Here is a 22,849-nt window from a genome sequence, read left to right on the forward strand (position 1 = left end):
TCAAGTGTCTGAGGTCAAATTTGAACTCAGGTCCTCCTGACTCCAAGACCGGTGCTCCATCTATTGCACCACTAGCTGCCCCTTGTGTTTTTGTTTTTTTTGTTGTTGTTGTTTTGGTTTTTTTTTTAAAGAGAGATCTTAAGAAGTAAAATTGAGGAAGGATGGCATCGCAGGTATAGGGACAGGAAAGACAACTTGTTCAAAAGCATGAAGGCAGGAAATAGAATGCCATAAAGGAAGGAGAGCAAGTGGATCTCTCTGGCTGGGATGTAGCATCCCTAAAGGGCACTAATGTGTAATATACCCAGAGAATTAGGCTGTAACCAGATTGTGAAGCTCTTTAAGAGTTAAACAAAGGGGTTTGCATCTTATCCTAGAAGTAAGAAGGAGCCACTTGAATATCTTTGAGCTCAATCGTCAATCTGATCTAGGGTTTAGGACTCTAGCATTTTTGTGGATGATGATTGGAGAAGGGAGTCTTAAGGGAGGGGAGACCAATTAGAGAGTATTGTAAGTATTAAAGTTGAGAGATGTTCAGTATCGGGACCTGAATGGTGACTATGTGGGTCTGGGTTTGGGCCTCAATGTTATATGCAGAGAACAAACGAATATGTTTCTTTCAAGGAACCTTAAAAATATCTCAGCCATTTGAAAAACAGCCATTTTAGAGCTTATTACCTGCCTGACTCACTATTTCTTTGCACAACTCACCCCAAGAAGTTAAATTTGGTTCATTTTGAATGAAATTCAAAAAGTTTCCCCCAAAAACAAAAACAAAAAATTCCTTTCCTGGTTCAAATTTTCTCTCATTGCTGATCTTTTCTCTCCAGATAAAAAAGAAACAGCAAGATGTAGTTCGTTTTCTAGAAGCCAACAAGATAGAATTTGAAGAGGTAGACATCACAATGTCAGAAGAACAAAGACAGTGGATGTACAAGAACATTCCTCCAGAAAAAATACCAGCTCAAGGCAATCCAACACCACCACAAATATTCAACGGAGATCGATACTGTGGTGTAAGTAACTAGAGTAGTATCTTATAACTTGGGTACATGTGTATGTTGATTTCTGTGTTTATAGTCTATATGCATACTTCTATGTATATTATATGATATGTAGCATATACAAAATATTGTATATAATATAGATGTGGATTTTATGCCTATGTATACGTGATTTGAACAGGATGTGTTATTTCATTGGTCAGCACTCTTTCTACTATATTGCATTGACTCTTCTCTGTGTGCACGCAGATGGATAGCTAGAGAGAAAGATAGCCTGATAGACAGATATAGATAGATAGATAGATAGATAGATAGATAGATAGATAGATAGATAGATATAGATGGATGGATGGATGGAAAGAAAAGAAAGAGCAGACTTGGGTTCAGGCCCCATCACTGCCACACCAGCTGTGTGATCCTAGGCAAGTCTTGTAACCTCTCTGTGATTCAGGCCACTCTCTAAGACTCTAAATGGCATAGCATGAGTTCCTTCTATCAATGAAATCAAGCTCTGGTAAAAATTAAAAAAATAATCACAGTTATTCTCAACTTTTCTGCCTTTCAAATAGCTTTATTCTCTCTGATACTTAGCTAGTTTCATACTTTGAGCAAAAATAGAGCTGAGCTGAGATGGGTCTAAATACAAATACACATAGAGTGTGTGCGTTTGTGTTTGTGTCTGTATCTGTGTCTGGTTGTATTTCATATTTAAATATAAATGACTTTCGAATCAGCCTTTTGGGGACAGGAGGAAATTGACTCTGCCTCTGTGCCTTTACATCAGTGTGAATAATCAAGAATTGACTCTAAACCAAACTCCTCTTTAGACATCTTTATGAATATTTGAAATATACAGCGTCCATACAGCTACATACAACAGAAGTCCCAGTACCCATTCTCTTAATTAGTAACTTAGGTCTTTCCAGATATAGTATTAATTCTGCCTTTTGTTCCCTTCTCAAATAACAGTAATGATAATTAATATTTACACAGCACTTTAAGGTTTGCAAAGTGCTTTACATGTATTATCTCATTTGTTCAGAAACATGATTTTGTCACTTAGAGAAGGAAATTTACTATCCCTTCCCCTAACACACACAACCTAAGATCTAAGCTAAGTGAGGGAAGAGCATTTGACTAGAACTTTCCCTGATGCCTGGTCCAGGTCCCTCTCCAGGGCCTTATTGTATCTTATGAGTTTTTTGGTCAGGTGGAATATTTTGGGGGTTGTCTTATGAGGCATACATATTGAAATAATTTAATCCAGATACACAGGATCTGCTCTTATTGAGCAGCTTAATCCCCAGGCTACTGCTGTAGACTGTATTCTCCTGTCCTTTTTTGTCTGGTCTGGAAGGAATTCTGCAGAGACTTTCTACTCACACTTAGGTCACTTATATTTTATTTCAATGGAATTACTAGGGAGTACGTATCCAGAGAGTCAAATTCACTAACATCCTTTTAAAAAAGAACCAAAACATCCTTTTTTGACTCTTGCCTTTACCCTGTCTCCTACCTAGATAGTAGACTGCCCTCTCTCTTTCCCCCACAAATATGGGATGTAAAGATGAGTTAGTTCAAGTAGGAAAAGAGCAAATGAACAGGCCAATGAAAGGATCAGTGTTAACCTTCTTTCCTGATCCCCTGATCTCTAAAGGAGAAAAGAAAAAATTGTATGACAGCTGTTATTCTTCCTCACCTTGGTATTACTTACCTAACAAATACATTGTTGTGATGAAAGCATTTTGTAGACTGTAAATGTTATAGAAATGAATGAATTGGTTCTTTTTTTTCCCTCCTGGAGTGTTAGCACTATGAAAAACAAGGGACTGTGTTTCTTTCATCTTACCTACCATAGTACTTTTACAGAGGTGCTCAAAAATGATTATTGAACTGGGTTGGATATGGTTAAAACTTGGTCTACAAATACACCTCACTTTATGCATTAGGTTTATTCCCCCAAAGTGTGAATAGATCAGGTACCCAACATTTAGTCACAATTTAAGTGTACTGGGGAATTTGCCTTTCAGAGGAAACTGAATTCTCTCATAAGACAAGTTATCAGCCCCTAATTTATTAGCTTTGCAAATTCAGCTTTCACACACTGAATTTTCTTTAAACAGAGTTCACATATATAAAAAGCTAATCTTCAGCCGGAACTGTTACAAGATAGTGGTGGCAAGAGAAGATTAAGCCCTGATGTAGGATTATTCATCAGCATTTATTATTAATCTCTTAATATGTGTGGAGTGTTATATCAGGCCCAGACCAGAAGGTAAATCTCATGGAAGAACCTATTCCAGATTTACTTCTAGTTTTTTGGAACCTTCAGCCAACCCTCAAAAGTTTCTTGGAATTCCACTTTAACTTCTTAGATTATCTGGGGGAAGATACCATATTATTCAGATAAGATCTGCAGTTTTAAAGCCCCAACCTTAATTATAATAGTTAGCATTTATATAATGCTTAAGGTTTGCAGAGTGCTTTACAAATAACATCTCATTGTGAGATGAGCAGAACCAGAAGAACATTGTACACAGTATCATCAACATTGAGTGTTGATCTACTGTGATGGATTATATTCTTCTCACCTATGCAATGGTACAGAAGAGTTCCAGGGAACTCATGATAGAAGAGGATCTCCAAATCCAGGGGGAAAAAAAAAAAAGAACTGTGGAGTATAGATGCTGAATGAACCATATTATTTCTTTTGGTTTTGGTGCTGATGTTTTTCTATTTTGAGGTTTTTCGTCATTGCTCTGATTTTTCTCTTATAACATGACTAATGCAGAAATATGTTTAATGTTATTATGGGTGTGTATATGTGTGTGTGTGTGTGTGTGTGTGTGTGTGTGTGTGTGTGTGTGTATAAAACCTATATCAGATTACCTGCTGTCTAGGGGAGGGGGAAGGGAGGGGAGGGAGGGAGAAAAATCTGAAATTGGAAAGCTCGTATAAACAAAAGTTGAGAACTATCTTTACATGTAATGGGAAAAAAAATAAAATACTTTGTTGATTAGAAAAAAAATAAAATAAAATACTTAAAAAATATATCTCGGGGCAGCTAGGTAGCACAGTGGATAAAGCACCTGCCCTGGATTCAGGAGTACCTTAGTTCAAATCCGGCCTCAGACACTTGACAATTAATAGCTGCGTGACCCTGGGCAAGTCACTTAACCCCCATTGCCCCACAAAAAAAAAAATTAAAAAAAAAATCTCAACCTAATACCTATAAATTACTAATAACAACATGTAATATTTAAGCACACAAACATAAACCTGAAGGATTTCAGGTCCCAGGCTTCATTATTGCAAAAAAAAACCCCAAAAAACAAAAAAAAACAAATAACATCTCATTCATGTATCCAAAACCCTGTGAGGCAAGTGTTATTATCCCTACTTTATCAGTTGAAGGACATTTTGCTCCTATTAACCCAGGGTTTCATAAAAAATACTTTTGGATAATAAGGCACCTCCTTCAAATCCAGGTGAACCATACATTCATATTAACACCATGTTGAGTCCTGAATTTGGACAGCTCTTAGAGAGTTGGACCATACACGCTATTGTTCCACTGTTTCCCTTATTAAAAGCCAATGCCAAAATGTTTCAGGCTTTCACTTCTGGAAAATCATAAGCCTTTCTCAAATTGTATTCAGTGAATCTTGTCTAGGAGACCACCTCAGTTTAAAGCCCTTGTGCCCTAAATGCTACATTTTTTTCTTTTTGAAGATGTCAGTTTATGAGCTTTTCACAAACCTATCTTCATAGTTTTCATAGGTTTAGAGCTGGAAGGGGTCTCTAGTACAATTCCATCATTTTACAGATGAGGAAATTGAGACCAAGACTGTTGAAGCAACTAAGGTAGTCTATCCAAAAGACTTACTGTGTTTTCCTATAGGAAAGGTTTTTGAGCCATATTTTCATTAATCGTATTTCAGCGTGGCACCATCCACAGCACCGAGACAGAAGCTTAGAGCCGAATGGGACCTCAGTGGCCATCTAATACAATCCATACTTGAACAAGAATACCTTCTATAGCAGATTCACCAAATATTCATCCTGCCACCACTTGAAGACCTCCTGTGATAGGGAACCCACCTCCTCCTGAGGCAGCACATTCTATTTTGGGACAGCTCAAATTGCTTCTTCCATCTGGTGCTGCTGGTTCTGCCTTCTGGGGACCAGCAGAACAAATCTGAGCCTTCTTTCAATAACAGTCCCTCCAATGCTTGATGGTAAAGATCATGAATTCCTCAAATTTTCTTTTCTCTGTGTTAAACAGCCTTTCCCTTCAGCCAGTGCATGGTCCCTAATCTTTTTTTGGCTGTCCTTCATCTTGTCGTAGGGCAGAGGTCAGCTCAATCCCCCAGGCTGTGTGAGGAAAAGGAATATTCTTAGTGTTGTAAATACCTCCAGGAGTGTGGGAGGCTGTAGCTCCGGAGCAGGCTAGAAAAGGGCAAATGTGTGCTGGGGGAGGAAGTATGAATTTCTCATCTCCCCAACAACGAATCTGGAGTCTTGGATGTTATCTTCCAAAGCATAAAATTTAATATATCTTTTGCAATTTTATCTATTCTTTACAACTCCAATTTCTTTTCTACTGCTTCTGAGTGTTTAATCCTGCCCCCTTTTCACCTTTACTAGGCTGTTTGCCTTAGTGTTCTGCAGTGATGGATTCCTATGATGTGATTGCACCTTGAAAATGAAGCTTTGTGCTTGTGAATATCAATCCCTCAGCTAAACAGTTTTCAAGGCCACCCACAACTCCACATCCTGGCATGAACTTGGCCTAAACATATCTAGCCCATGCCTTTTGTTCCCCTAGTGTTCTGATTCGTGTATTTTCATTCCTTAGACATGTAGAAAGTCTCTATGGGAGATGCCTAATGAGAGCCAAACCTGAAGATAGGCCAATGTGACCATTTTTATTCTATGCTTAAGACCAAGGCTAGGGAGGAAAGATTTCACAGTTCTTCAAGTTATTGCTTTAGGATTAGTTATTTCACCCTAATGGCCATCAGGCTTTATGTCTCATCCTGCCAGTCAAAATGTGGATTAATTATTAAAAGTTCCTCCTCAAAGAGATTAAAGGAGAGGAGAAACATGTTTATCTTGAGCTAGTGCAAGTGAATATGAATAATTACAGTGTTGTATTTTTCCCTTTCAGGCTACTTCTTTGATAGGATAATGTTAGACATTTTTTCCCCTTCTTCCTCTGCAATTAAAACAGCTTTGACCGAACATAAGATATAATTTTTTTAAAAAAATCTACCTCTATAAGATTTGCCTTTACTGTCAGGCTGCCTATTAAAAGGTTTGAATAGAACTGCTTTGTATGACTATGTCTTTCATACCCTTTTAGGACTAGAGAGAACATCAACTTCTCCCATCATAATTTCATGAGATGGACTGGAGCAGAAAGTAGCCCTTAGCCATTAAGGGAAGAAATTTTGCTTGCAGGATGCCCTCAGGCATGAAAGAAACAGCCTCTGCCCAGTTTAAACCACTGGAAAACACTCTTAGAGTCTTTTAAAAGTCATGTTCATTTCCTTCTCTAAGGCAATCCAGTTTACTCGCTTCATTTGGTAGTGATTGAAGTTGACCTTTTTCTTAGTGGCTCATCTTTGTTTTTATCACATCCAACCCCTGTTTGACTGTGTCTTCTTTATGCAGGAATACAACTGGTATTATCAGCTTGTCACCTGATTGTTTCTGGTTTAGCACTATGAAACAACACAGATGTTCAAAGCAGCTGGAAGGGAGGGACGTGTTTCACATATACACACACCCTCCATCAACCCTTTTTCTTTTTGGGGGAACACTGGAACATCATAATAATGTAAGGTTCTCCCTCCCAAATGCTGTCTAATCCAAGACAGTTTAATCAATTTGCCTTTAATGTTCTTAAGTGAGCTCAGTGGAAGAATGTGAAGCCTGGATTTGACAGCTCTGCTATTTGCTACTTGTGTGACTTTCATTCAATTGAAAATCATTCACTTTCCCTGAGCCTCAGTTTCCTCATTTGTAAAACAATGGGGATTGGACTATATGACCTCTGAGGTAAATGTTCCTAACCTTAAGATCTGACTTAAGGGTCACGGGGACCAAATAGGAATACAGGTGATTAGAATTTTTAAACAGTTCTAAAGCTTTATAATTTCTTAAGTCTAGGGTGGTCAGATGAGTATTCATGTAAATAGAATTTTAAAAAGCAAATATCCACACAGGATCCAGGGGATTTCTGTTTCCTTCTTAAATAGCTCCCTCCAGTATAAACACCAGCCTCAGAAGTTCAGTGAAAAGGAATCAAGTTTCTGAAACTGGGTGAGGGCATGTGCAGACTTGCCCTTAAGATATTTGTGCATTTTCGACCTTCCCTAAGGAGGTACTGAAGTAAATGTTGGATAGAATATTTATGGCTATGTGTGAAGAAAAAAAATAACACACTTAACCAGAGTAGAAAAAAGCTTCAAAGTACTTTAATGGAAAGATATATAAGTGAAACATTTCTTGATGAGAAAGCAGGAAGATTTTAAAAATATAAATTCTTTTAATTATTTTCATGTAATAGAAAACACATTTTTCTTCCTAAACCATTGAACTTGACATGGGGCTTAAGATAAGTCAGAGGAAGTTTCTCCTGTGAGAAGCAAAACCAAAGATGACAGATAACTGGACAGACATATCTAGGAACAAAGGACTAGTAAAGTTTAGTTGACCAACTAGATATTAGGACAGACACACCTAAAAAGTAAGGGGAGACAAAATTCTATAGCAGGAAAGTCAATTAGGCATCACTACTACCTAACCAGAACTAGGAGAAAGAGATAACCCCAAAGGTCAGGACCATCATTTCAAAGAAAATCCCCTTCGACTCTCAAGAATATGAAAACCATCCAGGTTTTGTCCACCCCACTCCCAAAAGGAACTTTCCACTTTTAGGTGAACAACCCTTCTATCCTCTATAAAAGCTTTTGCATTCCTTCTGTTCTGGGAGGAGGATATTTCTAATCTCTCCTCCCCTTGAGGTAAAATCTTAGACTTACCTCTTGGTAACCTACCCTAGGGCCAAATTAAAAAAACAAACAAACACATTTTAATTGTAATTCTTTATTGAGGAATACCTAAGGACCCCCACCTTTTCCCAGTGACAAACATATTACTCATCTTATGGTATCGAATGTAAATAGAATGTAAGCTACTTGAGGGCAAGGACTGACTTACTTTTTTGAATCCCTAGCACCTAGAAAGTGCCTGACTCATGTTAGGTTCATAAATGCTCTTTGTTTCTTTTTTTCTTTTTCAAACTGAGGTAAATAACTTCAAAGGAAAGATTTAGAAAAATCAGCTTGCAACAAGTCCTGGCATATGAACTCTCTGCTACTATTCTTTAATTTAGCAGTTTGAAAGAAAATTATTTAACATCTTCTTTATTTAAGGATTTAACAGACCTCAGTGAATGAAACTGAGTATCATTAATTGAAGGAAGAGTGATGTCAGGGTGAAAAAGAAAGAAAAGATAAAACAAGAACCAATACACTAGAACTTTTATTCAATGAAGTTTGTGTTAGTAACATCACACTACTCATAATGTGAAATGTTTGCATGTTCCTAAATTAATCTTATTACTCATGTTAAATGTTATAAAAATGTAAAAATATTTTCTTTAAATAAAGAGCTACTCACAAATTTTGGAATTTATCACTGAGTGAGGACAAGCTCCAATCTTTAGGTAACTTAATTGAGAGGCTATGCATTTATTTGTAAAAAAGCTGAAATCCAAATATCATGTTGGTACTCCATCGAAGATAGAAAAAAAATTGACTGTAGTATAGCAAGCAGTGTAGTATAGTGGATAAAGAGTGTGCCTGAAATGATGTGGGATGGATTTAGGGTCAAATTGATCCTGAGTCATCCCCCCAAAATTATAAGACTCAGTGACTCAGTTTCCCAAATTTTTAGTTATCCATTAATCCCTTTTGGAGCTGGGGTCTGTAAGTTATAGCCCCTCTTGGAGCTCAGATCTAAATTAGAGCTTGGGTCTTAGGTTTTTCTCTTAACCCCCTTTTTTACCTCCTACATCAGGATTACCTACCATACAAAGTACTTTGAAAACTTCAAAGCCCCAATTTAAAAAATATATATATTGGAGGCTTCTGTTTGTTTGACTTTCCTTTGTCACAGGCCAGGGTTCAGTGGAGATGGCAGGTAGTTTGAAATGTCTGAATGTAAAAAAAATAAAGCATCAATAAGCTATATTAAAAGAGCAAAAATACCTTTTAAATGCTGTAAGAACCTCAATAATGAGAATGATTTTGTCTTTGAAAGTGCTAACTTCAACAGTTAACAGAAACAACTTTCTTGAGGTCTTGTTGTTCAGTCATTTTTTTCAGTCCTGTCCCACTCTCTGTGACCTTGTTTGAGGTTTTCTTGGCAAATATACTGGAGTGGTTTGCCATTTCCTTCTCTGGCTCATTTTCCAGATGTGGAAACTGAGGCAAACAGGGTTAAGTGACTTGCCGAGGTCACACAGCTAGTAAATGTCCATAGCCACATTTGAACTCAGGAAGATGTGTCTTTCTGACTCCAGGCCTGGCACTAAATCCACTTTGCCACCTAGCTGCTCCTTTGAAAGATATAAAGAACATTCTGAATTTCTTTTGGGTTCATCTCTAGAATTAATTATAGAATTTAATGTTAATTTCTTTGGGTTTAACTATAGAGCTAATTGTAGAATTTAACATTAATTTTTTTAAAAACCACTTAATCTGAATCACACCTTGTACTGGTTAGACATTCTGTACCAAAGAGATTTTTTAAAAAAATAATTGATTGTTAAGACTCCAAGTGCAGTTTTACTTATGAAAACAAGTAACATGAAATATTTTCAAAAACCAGGGAAAATTTTGTGTCTTCATTCTGTTGAAAAGCTTAGATTCAGGATTCAAATAAGAGAAAGAAATACTATCCCTGTTATAGTCTTTGGTGGGATTCTAGAGCAATTAGCATGTAGGCTGTGTAGTAAAAAAAAGTACTTTCAAATGCTGCTGAATACAGAACATCTTCAGGTGCCTGTCCTGGATGCAAACTGAGATTTAACACAAACATCCCTCCTTGCAACTCTGATGGCCTATCATTTTATACCTTTAATTCCTCTTGTCTGTTTTTAGCTTTATTGTTGTTGGTATTCATTAGTTTCACTCATGTACAACTCTTTATGATCCTATTTGGGGTTTGCTTGGCAGAGACACTCGAAGTGGTTTGCTATTTCCTTCTCCACCTCATTTTTCAGATGAGGAAACTGAGGCAAAGAGAGATAGTGACTTGTCCAGGGTCACATAGTGAATAAGTATCTGAGGCCAGATTTGAACTCATGAAGATGCATCTTTCTGACTCTAAGACTGCTATTCTATCCATTGTGCCACCTAACTGCACCTCAAGCTTCTTAAATTTTTTGACCTATGTGTAGGTTGCCTAATATTTAGAAAAGCATCATACATGAAGAATGACTGAATAAGTTGTATGGTTGTTTAAATGCTGGCAAACTTTTAGTTTTGAAAATATTGTGATGAAATGAAGCAGAAACTTCTAATAATTAGAATAGTGATTAGTTACACGTGGCAAGTCTTTCAGATGAATTAGTTTTGGGTTTTTTTGTTTTTTCTAGTTTTTCTGTGTTCTTGACACTGGAAGAACACCAAGTTCAAAAAAATGCATCTTTACTAGAATATGAATTAAGTCTATTTTTATACTCTGTTCAAGCTTTAGTTGCTTTTCAAACTAGAACAAACTAAGATGATAGATTCCTTTAAATTTCATTTTCAATAAAAAAAAATTACTGCTCAGATATGTAGATATGTGTTACCTTCACAGAATCAGTCTCGGAGGCTGGGGCCTCAGGAACCATTTAGTACAAACAAACCATACTTGTACATGGATTTCTTCTAATACAGACATGGAAACTGGTCATCTGGTCCTATTTTGAACCCATTGCAGAGAACATGCTCTGGGATGATCTTTTACGTTCTTGCCTCAAGCACATTCTTCTAATCTTTTTTTTTTTTTTTTTTTTTTGGTGGGGCAATAAAGGTTAACTGACTTGCCCAGGGTTGTACAGCTAGTAAGTGTCAAGTGTCTGAGGCTGGATTTGAACTCAGGTCCTCCTGAATCCAGGCCGGTTGCTTTATCCACTGTGCCACCTAGCTACCCCCCATCTGGTTTTATTTTGAAGAACTCCATGTACTAACTCTGAGTCATTGTTAGATTTTTAAAAATATATCAAGCCTAAACTTGGTTCTTTGCAATTTCCACCTACTGTTCCTAATTCTGCTCTCTGAGACTAAAGAGAACAAGTCTATCCCCCTTTCATGTGACAGCTCTTCAGATACTTAGAAGAAAATGATCATTTTCCTCTATGCTAAACTGATCCAAATATGGCATCACCTCACCATTCTCTTTGCTGTCTTCTGGAGGCTTTCCATTTTAGCAATGTCCTTTCTAAATGTGGTGTCCATAACTAACCCAGTACTACAGATCAGGTGGAATACAGCCTTCAATGTCACAAGTGTAGAGGATGCTCTTGATAGATTGCACGTACTTGGTTCTGCTGATGACTTAATAATCAGAAATCCCGTTTTCAACATCATAAATAGGCTACCATGAAAACAAATATGAACTTGATGAATCAAAGATGCAGGAAACACCATGTAGAACGAAGAATGCTGAATTTAAGAGTGAAAGGAACTTGGTTCAAATCTTGGCTTGACCACTAAGTGACCTTCTTTGATCCTCAGTGTCCTCATCTCAGATTTGAAGGGAGGACTAAAGTTTGGGTTGACTGGCCTTGGGCCCACAGTGCCAACCGCTTCCCTGGAATGCTGTATGGGGCAACCCATAGTTGTAAGGACCTGGTTGGAATTGCAGGGGTGAGGACCACTGTGGCCCAAAGCACTATTCACAAGGGTATTCTCTTTAGATTCATGATGGAAATTACTAAGTAGAGGGGTTTTTTTTAATAAGAGGAAAATGCGAGGGGTTTTCATCTTACTATATGATGTCTAGGGTTCCCTTCCAACTCTAATCTATGGTCCCATGATTTGAAGATTGTAACAATCAGCATTTTCAGTTAGTTAGATTTCATGAGAAAGACTAATAATCTATGTATGAAAAATACCTAGCTAAGGATTCAGCAGGTGCTTTCTTTACGTGTGTCCATTTAAATACCTTTATTATATAAGTCTGTATGAAAATTCTTATGAGGCTCTTATTTTCAGCTCATAAAATTCTAAGATTAAAGTTTCCAATATAAACATTGAAACCTGGAATGTAGAAGTTGGGTTTCACCATAATTTGCATCAATAATCTTTCTTATGTACAGGACATGAGTTACTACATAGTTAGTCTTTTTAAGGCATAGCCAGATTCCAGTTCCATAAATAGTATATGGGAATTATTCTACATCATTTCAGTAGTGAGAAGGCATAAATATGGTGTAGTGCAGAAGTTCTCAAAGGTTTTTGGTCTCAGGACCCCTTTACAACTATTAAACATTGCTGAAGACTCCCTCTAGAGCTCTTATATGGGTTATATCTACTAATATTATTACTTGAAATTATTTGCATTATATATTAGAAATTAAAACATCTTAAGATCATTATGAAAATAGTTTTGACACTCCAGACCCCCAAAAGGGTCTTGGGGCCACTGAGGACTCCAGACCACACTTTAAGAACTGCTAATAGTAGATAGAGAGCTAACCTCACAGTCTGGAAGACCTGGGTTCAATCATACCTCTGACACATTTGGGCTTTGTGACTTAAAACTCTTAGTTACAGAACAGCTTCAGATCTGCATTGAGAGAGAACCTTCCTTATTTAGCAGTCCTTATGCCAGTAAAAACACTGATCCAGTGCCTTCCAGTCCAATGGCAAATATAAACAGTTTGTTTTTAATAGGCAGATTTGTCTAAATTCCCTTGTTTCTCAACCTGATTTAATGAATTGGTGTTCTAGCTGATTTTTACCTACATAGCAAAAGTTCTTTCTGGAGGCCTTGGGCTCCTGGATTAGTTTCTTTTCTTTCTTTCTTTCTTTTTTTATTTTTGCTGGGCAGTGAGGATTAAGTGACTTGCCAAGGTCACACAGCTAGTAAGTGTCAAGTGTCTGAGGCCGGATTTGAACTCAGGTACTCCTGAATCCAGGGCTGGTGCTTTATCCACTGTGCCACCTAGCTGCCCTTCTTTTTTTTCTTAAAGGTAATTATCAGCCAGTGATTTGTCTGCCTGACCCACTAGATTCCCTTTCTTTAGAGCTGCTCTTCTAGCTCATCCCAGTAATTATGCTTATAGTAGAGTTTTCATCGCTTGAGAAATAGTGGGTGATGGTGATTTAGTCAGTACACACTTGCTACTGTTGATATATACCACCCCCCTTTAACATCCAACTCTTATGATTTCTACTGTTTCCTGCCACTGCTATTTACTTCCTCCCTTGCCTAGGTCAATCCCAACTTCCATCTAGATCAGAGAAAAGACTGAGCCAGATATATTGTCGAATTGCCCCAGCTCAGCTCTGGTAATATATAAAAGTGCATTACAACAACTCCCAGGACACCCCAATTGTTTGCCATAGTATAATTTAGTCACAACTAACAAACATGAATGAATACAACGAATTGGTTGTTAGAATCACATTCCTGGCCTGCAGGGATTGGAATTTAAATAAAGGCCAAGAGCCAGCAATTCTGTAATGAAACAAGCGGGAGGAAGAGCCCAGGTTCTTCTTTCTCACCCATTTATTTCTCTGGGCTCTAGATACATCTTTTGGTGTTGTATGATTGACTTGTTTGGAGTAAAAGGGTTGGCAGGTTGAGGAGTGATTTTTTTTTTTTTTTTAGTGAGGCAATTGGGGTTAAGTGACTTGCCCAGGGTCACACAGCTAGTAAGTGTTAAGTGTCTGAGGCCAGATTTGAACTCAGGTACTCCTGACTCCAGGGCCGGTGCTCTATCCACTGTGCCACCTAGCTGTCCCGAGGAGTGATTTTTAGAGGAAATTAGTTAGGAGAGTTGAAAGAAGAAAAGAATGAAGAGAATTGGAGGACAATTTCTTTTATTAAGATTGTCCTATTCCTTGATGACAGGATCCATGTCTGTTTTTCTCTGTATCCCTTTTGCATGTACTTTACCGTGCACTAAAAGCAGTCTGAGGGATAGGCCCTGAAGCTAGAAAGTCCTGAATGAGTTCAAGGCCCCTCTCTGAGCCATACTGACTGTATGATCCTAGCCAAGTCACTTAACCTTAGTGCCCTAGCCAACTCTAAAGTGTGCATGAAGAGGGAAATTCCTCATCAGGAGTTTCCTATACCAGTGAAATCATAGGTCCTTCCTCATCTATACTTTAATACGGATGCTTCAAATATCAGTGTTTATACCTAAAGCTGGTAGGTAATTTTCAGAAGTTGCTATGGCAGAAAAAGAAACAGCAAAAACGTTGTTACTTTGTAAACTGGCAAAATGCCTTTGAGAATAAGGAAGGACACTTGGAAGGAAGGAGGGAAGGAAGGAAGTTCATTAAGTATTTGTTATATGCTAAATACTGCAGCACACAGAAAGTCCCTTTCTGCATGGAACTTACATTCTAAAGGAGGAAAGGGGAAAGACAACCTATAAGGGGGAGTTGGGGAAAGGAGGGAGGTGGTGAGACTGCAGGAAATGGAGTGTCCTTGTTCCCAGAGAGATAAGTAAGAGGCTCAGTTATCAGAGCTGGAGGGAGCCAGGAGTGGAATCCTAGTTTCTGGTGGGTTGGAGCTGGTCTACAGATAATAGATACATACAGTCTATCATTAAGCTCATATTCAAAGCCTTTCTGGGTTGGGAGAACCTGCCAGAATTTACATTCCCCTGGCATAACATTGGAGAATTCAAGGTCACCTTCATGCCCCATGAGGACTTTGTAATAGACCTTTAGTGGAGACCTTGCATTTAGACCCCTAATGTTTATTGCATTGAATTACTACGTAAAGGAAGACTAATGAAATAGTGGAGAACCCAGACACGTTTTAGCTTTTGTCTCTCACTCCTCATATGCTATGTAAACAGAGAGTCATCATTATATAGCTAGGAACCAGAGGAAGCATTTGCCATAAGATCATATTGCTGTGGCCAGATTTTTCGGAAATGTTGTTCTTAAGACCTAGCAACCTAGACAATTCATTAAGACATGCAACAAATATTTATTCTAAGCTGCTTTAGGGCAGGAACTGTTGTTTTTTGTTTTCTTCTTTCCTGCTTCCCTTTGCCACCCCCCCCCCCCCCAGTTTTCTAGCACAGTGCTTTGCATATAGTAATCATTAATGATTTAAAAAATTTTTTTTAATAATAATTTTTAAAATCCATTATGCCCAAGGTCCTAGACTAGATGCCTTAAGAGATGAAAAGAATAAGATAAATAAGGCATAGTCCAGGATTGTAGAAACCATTTTGGCAAGGGACAGAAAGGGACATCTTTTTTTGTGTGTCATGAACCCAGTCTGGTGAAGTCCATGGACTGCTTCTCCAAGTAATGTTCTTAACAGTATAAAATATATAGGATTTCCAAGAAACCAATTATATTAAAATACAGTTTTCAAGGACAGGTAAAGTGGCACAGTAGGTAGAGTACCATTCCTGAATTCAGGAAGACTTAGCTTCTTGAGTTCAAATGTGGTCTCAGGACACCTAGTAACTGTATGACCCTGGGCAAGTCACTTAACCTTGTTTGCTAACTTTTTTTGTTGTTTTTTTTTTTTTGTTTTGTTTTTGTTTTTGCCTAACTTTTGCCTAATCTGTAAAATGAGCTGGAGAAGAAATCACAAATCACCGTAATTGCCACAAAAGCTCCAAATGGGGTCTGAAGAGTCAGACATGACTAAAATGACTGAACAACAAATAGTTTTTCAAAAATCAGAATAAAAAAATACATCTCACATTAAGAATCCCTGATCTCTCATTTTAAAGAAAAGGAAACAGGCTTATAGAGGTTAAAGTGACTTGGTCAAAAGATCCTATAGTAAGTAGCAGAGTCCGAGATTCAAAATCATATCTTTTGACTCTAAATCCAATGCTTTTTCCACTATAACAATGTTGCTTCTATGTATACAAATTTCTTGTAATTCAAGGTAGAATGTCCATTCTGTGCAAGAGGTATGGATGGAGTGCCTTCACCAGAAGGTTCAGAAGTAGGAGAGATTGCTTCTAGATGACCAGGAGAATAAGGGAAGGGCAAAAGAGGATCATAGAATTTTAAACATGCCTTAGGGGCAGCTCGGTGGCACAGTGGATAGAGCACTGACCCTGGATTCAGGAGGGCCTGAGTTCAAATCTGGTCTCAGACACTTGACACTTACTAGCTGTGTAACCCTGGGCAAGTCACTTAACCCTCATTGCCCTGCAAAAACAAACAAACAAACAAACCATGCCTTAAATTGAGTTGGACAGGTGGAACTGTCAGGGATCAGCATTCCAGGTGTGGGGAACAACATAAGCAAAGGCTCAGGGCAGGAAAGCTCAGAATGTCAGGGAATGTTCAGGAATCAGCAAGGAGCTTGGTTTGGTTATAGCAAAAGAGTGTACAGAGAGGTTAGTGGGAGATAAAGATGAAAGGTAAATTGAGTCCTAATCATGGAGGGTCTTGAATGCCAGGAAATTGGATTTCATTTCTTAGGCAATGGTGAGAGAGACATTGAAGGTCTTTTGAGTCGGGGTGGGGCATGTGGTAATAGCTTTGATGTATAGAAATGGGGGCAGCTAGGTGGTGCAGTGGCTAGAGCACTGTCTCTGAAGTTGGGAGACCCTGAGTTCAAATCTTTACCTCAGGCACTTACTAGTTGTGTGACCCTTGGGTAAGTCGCTTAACCCAATTGCCTTCAGCTTCTGGGGCCATCTCCAGTTCTTCCTGATGTATATCTTGCCACTGGACCCTGATGGCTCTGGAGGAGAGAGTGAGATTGGTGGACTTTATACAGCTCTCCTCACTTAAAACCAATTCATTGCAAGTCATGACATCCCCCCAATGTTATGGTCCTCTTCGAGAACGAACAACAATATAGGAATGAATTTTGAGACTGGATCTCCTTATTTCATCCAGGCTATGAGTACAGCTACCACCCACCAGCCCAGCCCCACCACTGGATTTGCACAGAAACTTTAACCTGCTCAGGGCCTCCCGGCCTTCGAGGTTCATCGTGCCGTTGCCAGACTTAGCTGGGCTCCTCAATAGAATTTAGCCATCCTGCAGATCAAAAGTCCAGAGCTCAAGCCATCCACCACAGTCTCCCCTACTCACAGGGATTTTAGTTAGAAATGGTATTATAATGTTATTTTCTGTCTTGAGATTTTACTAGTTTTGATACTATAATGGCTTCATGGGATAATTCACTTAAATCATAACCTTGTTGATAATGAAAGTCATTTGAATTCATTACTTTTGTACTGTCTGAGGGCTGCAGACCTACGTGGGTTATAACACTTTATTCACTATCCCTGTAGTACAGGTGCTGTAGCTTGGAGAGAACAGAGACATCATGGCTGTGAGTCTCAAAACCAGCTAGCCTCGTGAGTAGCTGCATCCTGGAGATAAGCTGACTTGCCCCACAAGAGTCACCTGTTAAGGCTAAAATTCTAGCTAAACTGTCTAAAATATCTAATGAGTGGTCGCCAATAAATTATAAACTTTAGCAAGAGTTAGACTTTTAAGCATTTATTAAGGAGAATAAGAATTTGGTAAAGAGAGAGAAAAAAGGCTAGATTTCTATCTATTAAAGGGAGAGCACATTTCTAGCTCCCTTCTCCACCAGAGTCCAGAGCAAAGAAGAGCGAGACTGAGCGCCAGTCTCTTCCTTCCTCCTCCCACAGCCCGCGTCACTTCCTGACTCCTGGTCTTGCCCTCAAAGACCTTCCTTCATGGGCAGAAACTCCTCTACAGTAAGTATCCAGCAGGTGGCGTTATTCCAATCGTTACAGTCCCCCCTGTTGTTCCTCAAGAAACAAAATGTTTCCTTGACGGAACAGTAAAAAGAATATAATAACTATTGCTAACTAATAATATGTGAACAACAATATAGAAAAGGAAGAGAGGAAAGTTTTGTCAGAGGGGCGATTTTTTTTTTTGTCCTCATGAACCGACGCTTTGACATTAGTCTTGCAAAGGGAGGGCCTCTGCAGAGAATACATGTTACAGATGGTGTATATTATAACAGAAAGAGAAAAAAACAACAAAAACAACAAATCAAAACTGTCATTTAAAGTCTCTGAAAGTCTTTTCTCAGATGTCCTCTAGGTGTAGTCGTGGAATGGAAGTCTTTTCAGGGGTTGAGGTGTGGATGCTGGTAATCAGCCAGGAAAATTTCCTACAAAATTGAGCTTAACACAACTTTAAAATAGCTTTGTCAATAATCAAATCAAACAATGAAAGTTCTCAAAAACATGTCTAAGGGAATACAGAATCTTAGTTGTTAACACGTGAAACATACAATAAAACAAAAATTGAACCATTCTTTAAAATTACATTATTATTATAGTCCCCCCTTATGGAGAGTAATTGAGAAGACAATTGCTGTGATATTAATTTTTAAAAATAATTTTTGTCTTTGTTCATCACTTTTTGCATCATCTGCCTAATTATCCTCATGCCATTATGAGAAATTTTAAAAATCTAATATAATTGGTAACAGATGTCAAGGCCAAATTCAACAGTGTATTTATCATGACACCTGAGATAATTATGGGGGTTACCATAAAAGAACAGAGAAATGATGGGATATGAGCATTCCCACACTTGAGCAATATATACTGCCCATACAGTATAGCAGGCTTAAAATAGGTGGATGGAATATAGGTCCATGCCACCGAACATATTGGAAGAACTGAGTCAGACTTAATCAGATGCATGGGATTGAGATGTCCATGGCATCAGGCCATATAGGAGGGAGCATAGAAGCCAGGTGTAGAAGTGAGATGGGTGGGATGAATACTTCAGCCATCTGTACAATATTGTGGGGAAAAAGAGAATAAAATATTAAACCAAGAGAATCCAACCTCAACATTTGTCAAAAGCCACTTCCCTCGGCCATACCTTGACTTCATGCATGTCTCCCCTCATGTGACAGTTCAGTGTCTGCTCTTGCATGTATTCCTCTTGTGATTGGATGGCATCTTGGCCAACTGGCATCTGATAACTCAGAATAAAGGCAATTAAGTCTTAAATGATAAGTTCCCATAATCCAAGTCTCATATGGATTAAAATTGAGGATAATAAATGATTGCAAAAAATGTGAATACATCTTGACTCAGAACACAATATATAATTATGCAACAATTTCAAATAATACCCCCTTTTTTTTTACTTAGTATACAATTACTTTTTTGAAAAATCTGAACATATTTAAATACAAGTTAAAGCACAACACAATCTCAAAGACAACTTTTACAAATGTTCCCCTCTTTTTTTTTTTTTTTTGGAATATGCTTATCAAAATAATACTTCTAGAATCAATTTACACTTGCCATGGCAAACAATTTGCCAGGGAAATGCTTTAAAGAGTTGATCAAATAATCAGTTGAGAAAAAATAACAAAACAAACAACTCAGAATATGGGAGCACAATACTCCTAGAATTAACATTGTATAATAAAATCAAAACCATCTTGCAATGTTTTCAAATAGATAGACAAATGAATAGAAGAAAATACACATGGAACAATAAATACAGTTAAATTCAAACTAATGAAATATAAATGAATATGAACTTAATATCAATAAGAGTATTATAAAATATAAACTTGATCACATTACTATAAAAAGCTTTTACAAATATTCTCCTTGTTTTAAAAACTAAGTATAAAACACAATCTCAAAAGCATTAAAATCTCTATGAAAATAAACCTATACCATTAATTCCAAAATGTATATGTAATAGCATAGAAATCCTATGTAACCTCTGAACTGACATTAATAATCTGAGTGAATTCAGAACACTCTTGATTCCGATATCTAAAATCCCCAATACTCATATCAATACCTTGCCTGCTTACTTCTACATTTCTGTAAAATATATACCCTTCCATGGCAAAAGAAGCAGGAGTCTTGAACTATGTTGATTGTCATTCTTATTCAGCTTAAGTTTTTCTTCTTTAACCCCTCTATATTGTCTGTCAGTCTTTTCACCATACAAATGCTTTATAAGATTACTAATTAAAGACAAAAGCAGGTTAGCAAAATTATGAACAAAACGAGCATATCTGAATTTAAAGGGCTTTCTAAGGTTGTCTCAGAAGCACAGCCAGGCTGGGGAAGGGCTGAGCCTGAAGCTGCAAATGTAGTTAGATGAAAGTTGAGCATGCGCATCAGTTCTCTGGACTTCCCAGGCAGGGGAGCAATGGGCTTGGCCATGGGAGGAGTAGAGGGTGGGGTCTGGAGAGGAGGGGAGGGACCAGAGCAATTTGAATCAGACTTGATTTGAACTCAGGCCTGGATTCCTCTTCCCCACTTTGCCTCCAGGTGCTAGGGGATTAAAAGCTTCAAGAGGGTGGGTCATTGCCTCCAGGCATGCAAAATAGAGCAACAATTAGTGTTAGAAACTGGGAAAAGCTGCGGGAATCTCTTCAGGTTTCTCTGAAAAAGCATGGTTGGGAGAGGGAGAGATATTTCCTTGTGTGAGTAAGTTGCTGGGCTCTTTTAACAAAAATAAAAAGAAAAATAGAAATCCACAAAAACAAAGCATTAACATGATCTTATCTCCCATTTGTCTGGTTAAACAGACTAAAATCAAAAATAGGATAATTAGGGAGTTTAAAAGGTCCATTCGAAAAAATTTAAAGGAAAACACAGCCAGTACACCAGTACTTAGCAGTTAAAGGGAAGAGGGAGGGGAAATTTCTTACCCAACTAGAAGATCAGAAGAAGACTGAAGGTTAGCTTTCCTCTTCGTTGGTCAGCCATCTGTTAAGGGCTAAAATTCTAGCTAAACTGTCTAAAATATCTAATGATGTCGCCAAAAATTATAAACCTTTAGCAAGAGTTAGACTTTTAAGCATTTATTAAGGAGAATAAGAATTGGTAAAGAGAGAGAAAAGGCCTAGATTTCTATCTATTAAAGGGAGGAGCACATTTCTAGCTCCCTTCTCCACCAGAGTCCAGAGCAAAAGAGAGCGAGACTGAGCGCCAGTCCTCTTCCTTCCTCCTCCCACTAGCCCGCGTCACTTCCTGACTCTGGTCTTGCCCTCAAAGACCTTCCCTTCATGGGCAGAACTCCTCTACCGAAGTATCAGCAGTTGCGTTATATCCAATCGTTACACACCACTGTCACTCAGTTCAAACATTATATGAATCAAATACACTCGGAAGTTCCAAGAAATAAGGCGCTACCAAAAAAAAAAATTAAATTGTTGCTTTTCTTTACACTCCTGGACAGCATCAGTTGTCACTCCAGGCCAGGACTAAAAAATGTGTTAATCAAGGGCCAGTAATCCCTGGCATTCAGATCATCACACCAGTAATCAATTGGTGCCAATAGCAGTAGCAGCAATAAAATGTTTATTGTCTGAGAAATCTCAAATATGAAAGCAGGATGTATTTATTTATTTTGCTCTGAAAATGTACATGCAGAGAAGCCTTGTTGTTTTCTCTTCCAAACATCAACAACCATTGATGTTTAGTCTTTTACACCTACTCTTTCCTATTCATGAGAGGCAGTAATGGCATATAAATAACCATCCCTTGAACCAGGAAGATCTGGGTTCAAGCCCTGCCTCTTTTATATATATATTATATTTATATACTGCCTGTGTGATCCTGGGCAAGTCACTTAACCTCTCAGTGCTTGAGGCAGCTCTCTTAAGACTATATAAATTGTGATTTATATTAGGTGATGCAGTGGATAAAGCACCAGCCCTGGATTCAGGAGGACCTGAGTTCAAATCCGGCCTCAGATACTTGACACTTACTAGCTGTGTGACCCTGGGCAAGTCACTTAACTCTCATTGCCCTGCCAAAACAAAAACAAAAACAAAAAAAAACCCAAAACTACATAAATTGTAGAGAAGGCTTCACTGGTAGAGGGAGTCTCCTCACCGGGAGTTCCTTAAAGTAAGGAAATCATAAATATGATTTCTGAGAATAGGATACATAAGGAAGAGCTAAACATGCAGGCAATATATTTCTTTTAATTTTGTGTATGTTTGTCTTTTTTCTGTCTGCTCTCCTTTATTCCTGGGCGCCTCCTTTTCATCTGCCTATGAGTACCCTCTTACTGAAGTCAAGAGTTTACACCTTATCCTAGTAACAAATAAATGTAGTCATGCTTATAATCCCAACCTCAGCTTCACTGGGCAATACTCTCTCTCCCACATGCTGTGCTCCATCAGTACTCGGCCCTCCTCTCTTCTTCATTTATGTCACTTCATCTCCCACCTCTCTATGTCTTTGTCCTAGTTGTTCTTCAGTCACACAGTAGATTTTTCAGTCACAGCAACCCACAAAGAGTGGCCATGAAGCCTGAGAGGGACTGTGATCTGTAGAAAAGAAGGGCATTCTTTGGCTGATAGAATCATGGGCCCCTGAGGTATGGAAATACAGATATGCTTTAGGCAGATGAGGTACCAAATATACATAGTGAAGCAGTAACAAAGAAGGTTTTATGAGGCATTTCAAAATGGACAACTTTGAACATAGTGCTTCCTCCTTTAAAATTTTTGTCCTCTTTATGCCTGTGTCACAGCATAGTCTAAGTCAGGCCACTAATCTGTGTGGTATGACAGTAAGCAAGAAAAGTTTTAAATTCTCTGTGGAAACTAGGGCAGTTCCTGAAGAA

The 22,849-nt window shown here is 38.1% G+C and overlaps 1 protein-coding gene across 1 annotated transcript in view; it reads left to right on the forward strand.

The window, feature by feature from the left end:
• Window positions 1-22,849, forward strand: part of SH3BGRL2 (SH3 domain binding glutamate rich protein like 2) — a 106,157-nt gene that overhangs the window by 66,696 nt on the left and 16,612 nt on the right. Inside the window, exon 2 of the mRNA XM_044002601.1 lies at window positions 831-1,016. Coding sequence (XP_043858536.1) covers window positions 831-1,016 — 186 coding nt within the window. The remainder of the gene's footprint in view (window positions 1-830; window positions 1,017-22,849) is intronic.

The sequence above is a fragment of the Dromiciops gliroides genome, chromosome 4 (assembly GCF_019393635.1).
Source record: "Dromiciops gliroides isolate mDroGli1 chromosome 4, mDroGli1.pri, whole genome shotgun sequence".
Classification (NCBI taxonomy): domain Eukaryota; kingdom Metazoa; phylum Chordata; class Mammalia; order Microbiotheria; family Microbiotheriidae; genus Dromiciops; species Dromiciops gliroides.